This window comes from Epinephelus moara, chromosome 20 (assembly GCF_006386435.1).
Source record: "Epinephelus moara isolate mb chromosome 20, YSFRI_EMoa_1.0, whole genome shotgun sequence".
Lineage (NCBI taxonomy): Eukaryota > Metazoa > Chordata > Actinopteri > Perciformes > Serranidae > Epinephelus > Epinephelus moara.
In genome coordinates, this window is record NC_065525.1 from 21,146,148 (window position 1) to 21,155,983 (window position 9,836).

A 9,836-nucleotide genomic window follows, 5' to 3' on the forward strand; every position below is an offset into this window, starting at 1 on the left:
GTGTGTGTGTGTGTCTGTGTGGACATGTAAAGGTACCTGTCTCTGTTCATTGTCCACTCCTGAGTGTTCAGCCTTTGATCTCTTGGTGTCAGTCCTGCGTGATGAAACACGACCGGACCACCTGTTCACCAAGACAACATCGCGAAATATTTCACTACAACACAACAGTATGTGTTTCTCCAATTCATGTATCTTGCTCTGTACATTATTTTATGCTCTGTACGGTGACCTTTGGCATTTTGTAAGGCGCGTTTTAAAATGCAATGTATCATCTTTATTATTATTTACAAGTTTTTATTTTTGTTTGATTTTTAATTTTAGCTTTTAGTTCAATTTGGTTTCAGTAAGTTTCCAGAGTGGCTTTGCTAAGCTAGTTTAGTTTTTATTATTATTATATCATGGGAAGTATTTTTCAGAGGCCAGATTTAAGAGGTTCAGAGAAGGTAGTACAATAGAAACCCAACACTTTGTGAAGCCAGTTGACTCACAGTGATGCACACATCCCAGTCTCAATGAACACATGCATCAAGGCCTCCTCATGCTTGTTGTGTTGACAAATTTGACCAGATTGACAAAGACTAAAACTGAAGACATTTTCTGTATATTTCTATTTTATTTTAGTTAGTTTTGTTAAGTACACAATATCACTCAGATCGGTCTTTTTTTTACAATGTATTTCTACAGTTAATTCTAGTTTTTAGTTTAGCTTTAGTTCACTATAAAAACCTTGGTGCTATGGAGTTGCTGTATTTAAAAGACATGCCTGTGTGTATTTTTGTGGGTAGTAATAAAGTAGACCCTGACAACTGGTGATATTATAATGCAGTAGTTTCCATCATTTATTGTCTGACGTACACACAGCCCCCATCAGATGAGCTCAACTATCCTGTCCTTGGTGTGGCAGGAGCATTTATTCATTACCTTAAAGGCAAGGCAGCTTTATTTGTGTAGAGTATCTCATACAGAAGGACAATCCAAAGTGCTTTACAGGGCAATAAAATATAAAACATAATAAAGGATACAGAAAAGAGTAAGATGAAGAGTTTAACTATAAAACTACTTATCCATTATTTTAAGCTAACTTTATGAATTATTTGTAAATTAATTTTGGATTATCTTTAACGATTCATTGTGAGAAAAAGTTGTTTATGTTTATGTTTATTTTCCTCCTAAAGTTTGTAGATATTTTGGTTTAATTCAATGGCGTAACTTTGTTTTGAGAAATATGGGGGACACAGTAAAACTGAGGGTATGGGGTCCACCCCCAGATATAAAATGTGTGATTTGATTACTTTTATTACATTTTTCCATACATTTATGGGCTATGGTTGTTGGTCATCATACCATAATCTGCCACAATAATACTAAATATGCAAAATATGTTACTCCTTTATGGCACTTTTTAAGTAAGTACATCAGAGTAAAATCATATTCCCAGACAGAATCTGACAGTTGGACAAACAGTGGTGTATTAAAGACAAATTCTGGGTGTAAAAAATGAGACGTTTTGGAAAATTGGGGAGATACAAATGGGGTTTTGAGGGGAGGTGACAACATGTTCCTCCTGTCCCCACTGGAAATTACACCTACAGCCTTGTACAACCGCTGGACCTGGGTTATGAGTACTCGTAATTGTGAATCACTGTTCTGATGTATTCTCACTGAATAACAGCAGTAACCAAAAGCTCACTTGTTGGTGTTTTGTCCCTGTGCGAGCACATCAGCCTGCAGCTTAGGGAAGTAGCCCGGCTGGTGACGACCCTGTCCGATCCTCATGTCCAGCAGGTGGGGGTGTATGGCTGTGTGGTCGGCCTTCAGCAGCCTGCGCTCCACGGCCTGAGCTGCAGACACAAACACAGCGACGGTTAAGATCCAACAGGGCTATCTGCTGTAGATAAGATGAGTCATGAAACGACAAGTGAGGACATGTGCCTTAACGACTTAACGTCGTCTGAACATCTTGTACTCAAGTGTGCTACTCAGTTTGTTTATTTGCACTGAGACTCGCAGGAGGACGGGAACAAACAGTGTACAACAGCACAGAGTAATTCAGTGTAACTGAGTGAGTAAGATGGAGGCAGAGATGGAGCGACATCTCTGAAGCAGAGTCTAAATGTGAACAATGATACAGCCAGATTGGGATGCAAGCAGTGAATTTGCAGCAGAGAGGTTGGCACAACTTCAAAGCCGAAGATTTGAAACAGTTTTCATGGGACTCAAAGCCCTGTCCTCCGTTTATACCGCATAATACTCATCCCCTCCCGTATCCTCTAGTTCACCCCTCTCTAATTCTCTAATTCCCTAACTCTACCCATCTATCCCCCTCAAATAATAACCCATCCCTTTTTTGTTTTAATAATTCATCAGGTTATTTGATTTCCATTTAAGAAACGTTTCCATCAGCTGCCATTTGAATCGTGTTTGAATTGTTAAACATTCTGGCACACGAGTCCCCTTTTTGGAAGATCCTCAGTGCTTATCACAAAAGAGAGAGGGGATGGCAACATAATCAACATACAGTATAAACCCAAACAGAAGGACAGATGGCGACAGATTTGCAGATTCCCTCTTGACAATCTGGCATCCACTTCAATCATCGTTCTGCTCAATCTACCAATGGAGGGTTCATCCTAGGTTCTCAATATATACTATCTGAAAAGCGGCTGCAGAAACATCCTGATGTGACTCTTGGTCTGTCGCAGGCTTACATTAAAATGTTCAGCCTCTTTAATAATATGTGTAATAACTTAATGGGAAACTTTTTCAACCTGGACCTTATTTTCCCATGTTTTTGAGTCCAAGTGACTAATGGAGACTACAATATTTGAAATTGGTCCAGTATTTAAAGAGACCGCTCCAGTCATATTGGCAAAACAGGCTGCAATATAACCACTCAGGGCATGCCACTTAAAGCGCTTGTTTTTGGCACTGACAGGTTCAGATTATTATCATAAGTGTCTGACAACACTTCCTTAACTTTCACTGATCTGTTTGGTATTGTAACCAAGTCTGGCTCAAGGAAAAGTCATCTGGAATCTCGTGAGAGTTGACTTGTTGCAGGAGAAACAACAGCGGAAATGGAGTATGGGAAGAGTTTGTTGGAGTACAGAAATCCTGGCTCAGTGTTATCTAAAAGATTTCAGAGTCACGGTTGAATATTAAGATGATTTTGACAATGTGGAAAAGTCCACGAGATTTAGTACTGAGACGTCTTCTTGAGCAAGACTTGGTCACAATAAAAAGGTTAAAAAGAACATTTCTCTGTCAGGTCCTTTCCATAATGTTGTCTGACACTTAGAATAACAATCTGAGCCTGTCAGTGCCAAAAACTGCTGCGACTGCCGCAGTCTCCCTCAATACTGGACTAATTTCAAAAAGTTGTTGTCTCCATCAATGACTTAGACACAAAAACATGGGAAAATAGGGTCCAAGTTACTCTTTAAGCCAATGGTTCCCAACTGGTCCAGCCACGGGGTCCATATTCCTCCTTTGCCATTAGTTCAAGGTCCACATAGTGTAATATATTCAGCGTCGTACTTGCGTTTGGCCATGTCTTTGAGCTAGTTTGCTGTCTCTGTTAGGTCGCTGTCTATTCTCTCACTCACTCTACAGCAGGAAACTGCAATTCAAAATAAAAGCTCTGGGCCAGAAATTCACCATACTTCAAAATAAAGGGTGTTTTTTACAAACTTGACAAGTTTGCGAGTCACTTGCGGTCCATTCAGAATAGACCAGCGACCCACTTTTGGACCACGACCCACCAGTTGGAACCACTGCTTTAAGCTACATTAAGTGCCAAAGTCCTTTCAATTGTATAGATGTCATTTCCTGTTTGCAAAAGCTGTAAACTTAACTCATCTCTTCACATGCTCATCACTGTCAAGTTTACATGATAATCTATGTAAATTAAGCGAAATTATAGTATAGTATTAAGTCTTTCCTGATTAGAGAGACAACTTAAAGCAATGGAAACATTTCACTTCTGTTTTTGTTGCATATTTTGCCTTGTGTTCCATGTTGTAGGATTACAGCATTTATTTTCTGACTTCTCTTGCAACATGTATGTAATAATACTAATTTAATTCATCTTCGTTTGCTCACGAGCACCCTCACCATACCTGACTCAAAGACTGAGGTGCATTTCCTGTAGCGAGAGTTACGGGACTCCTCTTCGTCTGTGTCGTACAGTCGTTCTCGCTCCAGACGGTTGTCAAACAGCTGCTGCAGTGGCTCTCTGTCCGCCCAGCGAGCTATCACCTTCCCATCCACGAAGGAAGAAAACATGGACGTCTCCAGGAAGCGAGACAAGAAGTGCAAGTGTGCTGCAGGCTGGACTGAGAGGAAGGAACCCTGAAAAGCACAAACACGATCAAACATAACATGGACGAGGATATAATGCTTCTACTACAATCCAAAGTGTTTCAAACACACAGAAAAGCAATCTCAACATAAATAAGTGGCTTAAATACAGTAGTTTTATTAAACCTATCAATCATACCTTGTCAAAGCTGAACGTCCCCTCTCGGTTGCTCAACCAGGAGTCCAAATCAAGAGCGCTGTGGATGACAAACTCGTCATACCTGCCAAACATGGCAGCGAAACGTCCAGCGAACACCTCCCTCAGCTGAATGTTCAGCTTCGCAGCCTTCAGCTCTTCCTCCTCCTCCTCAAACACCAGCGTCTTCCCTCCATCTGACATCTTTTTTTCTGCTCCACACCTCCGCGCCAGAGCCTGCAGCCTCTCCAGCACCGCCAGCTCCTCGCCTCCGAGGTTCCCGTTCCTTCTGTCCTCCATCAGATCCTCCAGCACCAGGCTGCTCAGGCGAGGGGACGCAGTGGCAGTCTTGGTGACCACACCGCCCTGTGGAGGGAGCCCGAAACGCAGCAGCACCTCACTCAGCTCCTGGATTAGCTCGGTCTGGTCTGGAAATACGGGGAGGTCCTCGGGGGCCTCGACACAGCGGCTGTCAATGTCCACAAAGCACAGGTTGGCCTGTGTAGGAGAAAGAGACAAACAAATATGAACAACTGGCTCCTCCAGCAGATAATCATAACAGGTTTAACCCATCACAATGTTGTGGCAGAGCTTTAACATCCAATTAAGATCAGAGATGAAGATTTACATGCCATTAATAGATTCTTGGCATTTCACTGTGCTAAACCCTCAGAGGATATTAGCATGCGAAGGATTATCTCATGATTACTGTTATCACTGCAACAGGGGGGAACCTTCAATATCAGGCTCTCACACTGGCAAACAATCAGAAACTTGTGCCAAACCTGTGCCCATGAAGCTGCTGAGCAATGAAGTACAGAACTTTGAGACGAAGATAGGCACTGATTTAAAAATCCTGCCTCTGTAAGCAGCAGCGGAGCACAGCGCAGTCAGCAGCAGCGCGACCTTCAACAGTGACCTCGGACAGTCAGTTTACAGCCTCGGGGGAAGTTAATGTACTGTGGAGTGGACAGCAGCGCACACTGTGCAGCTTCATCCTCCTAGTTAATGTCTTCACTTCCTTGTCAATGTCTTTTCATCATCTCTCTTATTCATACAGGTAAATCAGGACACAAATCATATGTTTTCAAGGACACAAAAACATGAGCATCCAGGTTTTCCTTACATATCAGCATCAAGGAGGATGACATTTTTAAACCTGATGAAAGAAAGACCAACATTTTAGCAGAATCGTGCATGTATGATTCAAATATTTCCCACTTCTTTGCAAATTACCCCCCATACATCAAATTGCGAAAATCAAGAAATAAGTGGAGATCCCTAATTCTCATTAATTATTCAGCGAGCCCCATTATTCTGGATCTCTCATGCTCTGCGTTTTTGCTTTCATCCCCCGCGGGCTGTCTTTCAACTGCCTCCTTTCTGGGGCAGAGCAACTTCAAAGAGGCTTCAGCGAGATATTCATGCAGCATAAAGTGATCTCGGATGCGGTGTTGGATCGGGCTTTGAGGAAATGTAGCGTCTCAATTCGACAGGCCGGAGGCAGAGGGCGAATCGTCACGCGTGCATCACAGAGGGAATCAGCAGCAAATGGCTGTAAGAACGTTTCAGTTGGAACAAAACATTTTTAGATGCTTTTGTGTGAATGTTTACTGAGATGTCTGCATGCTCAAATCCTGACTGGCGTGTTCATGGAGAAAACTACTCATGCATTCACATCCTTGTTTAGTTGTGTACCTCATGTGGCAGGTGGAGGGAGGTGCGCTGAGCGCCTTCTCTGCGCTGGATGCCCATCAGGAACGGCACAGGAGCATCCAGGAGGTGATGCAGCGGTGCGGAAACAATGGGAAGGTAAATGTGTTGCCACTGGAATGGGAAGAGCAAAGTGGTGATGCCTTCTGCAACTGTCATCAAACGCTGATAGTCTGAGGTGATGAGAAAGAGAAAAGGGAGAGAGGGATGAGGCACTGGCATAGAAGAATCACCTATAAGTACCGAGAGAGAAACTCATTTTTCAAGAATATTATCTTTGACAGTGTTTAATTAAGCTGTTTACATGAGAACTATCTAATTCATTTTACAGTTTACATGCTACAGAGTGCAGCCTAATTAATGACTGAGGATGTTTCACACTCATTAAGGTTGAATGTCAGTATTTAACCTCAAATCTATCTATCATGTGGTTACCTGTACTTGTCTTTTCCATTCCTGTTCATTCTGCATTTTAATGTTATATTTATGTCATGCTATTAACTTTATCTTGTATCTTTTTTTTTTTTTTTTTTTTTTTTAGATAAGATTATTTTTCAGGCTTTTGCCTTTAATGTACAGGGCAGAGTGAAACGCGGTGAGAGAGAGAGCGGGGGGTGACATGCAGCTAGCCGGAGTTGAGCCTGCAACCGCTGCAGCGAGGCATCACCTCTGTACATGGGGCGCCAGCACTATCCACTACGCTACCGACGCCCCTATTAACAGTATCTTGTGCATAAAACATCTGCAAATACATTTTTTATTTTAATATTTTTTTATATTTTAAAAACATCCAACAGCATAAAACATAACATAATAACAGACATAAGGGGGGGAAATATGGCTGGCTATAACATGCTGTATTTGTATTATCTTCCAAGAAAAAACACTGAAAATGAAAATAAAGTATATGTACATGTCATATGCATAACCATATATACTGACATACACACATTCATACACTCATATATGTTAGGCTTGTAAACTCTATGTGCACAGTGCACATAACAAGGATGCACGAATTAAGATGCACAAAGTATCAATTTCCAGTTCATTTATCCTGTATCTTGAGTTGTTAATAAAACCATCCCACCTATTGATTATATCATTTACTTTTTGCTGGAATTATTTCATAAGAAGCTGTCTTTGTTAAAGCATCAAGCCACTCCTTAAAAGGACAGCCTCTCAGAGCTCTTCCAGTATTTGAGGACTAATCTGAGCACTGAAACAATTCTCATGCAGTTTTGTAAAGTAATTAAGTAAAAAAATACTTTGTTACAGTGCTTATGTATTTTTTGGGAGTATCTGTGCTTTACTTGAGTTTTTATATTTCTGTGAACTGTCACTTTTACTCCACTACATTTCCTAAATAACATGTGTACTTTTACTCTTATACATTCCCCCTAGGCATCTTAGTTACTGACTACAAAATAGGGAAGGAAGGAAGGTAGGAAGTAAGGAAGGGATAGACGGATGAATGAAGGAATGAAAAACTGGATTTTGTTCTTTAAATCCTTTAAGTTGTCAAGAAGACCTTGTTTTTCTTCAATTGCAATGTGTGCTTCATTTTTAAGGTGGTGTACATATTACGAAGAAATTAACTTCATGATTCTCAAAATTCTGACCACTTGTTTTTTTATTAACAGCATTTACATGTACTTTTGGTACATAAGCACATTTAATAAAATAAAATTACTTTTGGTCCTTTAGTTCCATGAAGTATCAGATATTTTAAGACTGTTCCAGAGTCATGTTCTGGTAAGATACCTGTACTCTTACTCAAGTGTAGCTTTCAGGTATTTCATCCACCACATTTCACATACTTACAATTTTAAATTCTACATTATTCAACCCTTCTGCCTCAAATCTGTCACAAAACAGGCCTAGTCTTGGGGTTCTACTCTGATAAAGATTGATTAAGTTGCACTTCAGTATACTCTTGTATGTGCTCTCCTACAATGTCTTTAAACTGATTTACTGACATTAATAATATCTTCCCCTCATTTTGTTTACCCTTGCTATGATCTTATTTACACCGAGGTATCTAGCATCATGTCATGCATGCTAATAAGTGATCAGTGTGCTCACCTTGAGAGCAAAGCAGGACTTGTGTCTCCAGAAGTGCACAGGTAAGTAGCTGCACCATATTGTCCACACCCAGCAGCGAGAACGCCTCTCCAAGAGGATACTCCCCCAGTGGGAGCTCGCCCGGCCCGGGCCGCTGGCACACAATAGGTCCCTGCACCCCGTGGAACCTCAGCGACCTGCCGGGAGGAGGCAGGGGCACCTCGTACAGGATGTTATGGATGTAGCTCTCTAGAGGGAGAGGTGGGGCTGTGCGTGATGTCACAGCCTGGTGCAGCTGAGACAAAAACTCTCGAGCAGCTTGAAGGAAGGGGAGCGGCGTGAGGAGGCAGAGGGCTTTGGACACGTAAAGAGTGTCTCGTGCTGGATCGAAGGAGCCCGCGCAGCCGAGGCAGCCGGGAACCCCCGCCAGAGACTCAGCGTCTGACTCATCCAAGCTGCTCACAAGCGAGTCCATGCTGGAGGTGGAGGGCGAGGAGGCAGACGAAGACGAGGAGGAGGGAGAGGAGGTGGACGAAGCTGAATGGTGCTCCACGTGGTGCATCTGGTAGAGAGTGTGCATGGCAGTGATGATCTGAGCACTGGTCACCTCCTCGTAGAAGGTGTGGACGAAGCCGTAGGAACGTGTGCCGTCGTCAAAGGACATTGTGAAGGAGTGAAACTGAGGATCGAGCCTGTCTGCCTGTGTGCGGAAGGAGAGACCCCTCGGCATGCAGAGCTGAGGAGAAAGTGTGAAGAATGAAAATGAGGAAAGGGAGGAGAAAACATAAAAAGGCGTAAGAACAAGGTGGCAATTCAGATGTAACTTTTAATAACTGATACTGGGAATGAAAACAGTGGATTTTCTAAACCATGCAACTGTTTTCAGAATTTACACTTGACTAAAGTCCATCTGAGATGATGTAAATGCAACCATAAAATCCATTATGGAATATGCTATTTCAAATAACCACTCACTGGCCATTATATTAGGTACACCTGTTCAACTGCTCATTAACACAAATAGCTAATCAGCTAATCACGTGGCAGCAACTCAATGCATTCAGCCATGTAGACATGGTCAAGACGACCAGCTGAAGTTCAAACTGAGCATCAGAATGGGGGAGAAAGGTGATTTAAGTGACTTTGAACGTGGCATGGTTGTTGGTGCCAGATGGGTTGGTCTGTCAGAAACTGCTGATCTACTGGGGTTTTCACACACAGCCATCTCTAGGGTTTACAGAGGATGGTCCGAAAAAGATAAAGTATCCAGTGAGCAGCAGTTCTCTGGGTGAAAATGTCTTGTTGATGCCAGAGGTCAGAGGAGAATGGTCAGACTGGTTCAAGATGATAGAAAGGCAACAGTGACTCAAATAACCACTTGTTACAACCAAGGTATGCAGAAGACCATCTCTGAACCAACAACACGTCGAACCTTGAAGCAGAAGACCACACCAGGTGCCACTCCTGTCAGCTAACAACAGGAAACTGAGGTTACAGTTCACACTGGCTCACCAAAACTGGACAATAGAAGATTGGAAAAACGTTGCCTGGTCTGATGAGTCTG

The 9,836-nt window shown here is 42.3% G+C and overlaps 1 protein-coding gene across 1 annotated transcript in view; it reads right to left on the reverse strand.

Moving 5' to 3' along the window:
• LOC126407647 (DENN domain-containing protein 5B-like) overlaps nucleotides 1-9,836 on the reverse strand; it is a 28,146-nt gene that overhangs the window by 11,071 nt on the left and 7,239 nt on the right. The window contains exons 3-8 of the mRNA XM_050072735.1: nucleotides 8,294-9,008; nucleotides 6,194-6,381; nucleotides 4,499-4,993; nucleotides 4,119-4,350; nucleotides 1,691-1,841; nucleotides 37-121 (exon numbers count right to left, since the gene is read on the reverse strand). Of these exons, the coding sequence (XP_049928692.1) occupies nucleotides 37-121; nucleotides 1,691-1,841; nucleotides 4,119-4,350; nucleotides 4,499-4,993; nucleotides 6,194-6,381; nucleotides 8,294-9,008 (1,866 nt within the window). The remainder of the gene's footprint in view (nucleotides 1-36; nucleotides 122-1,690; nucleotides 1,842-4,118; nucleotides 4,351-4,498; nucleotides 4,994-6,193; nucleotides 6,382-8,293; nucleotides 9,009-9,836) is intronic.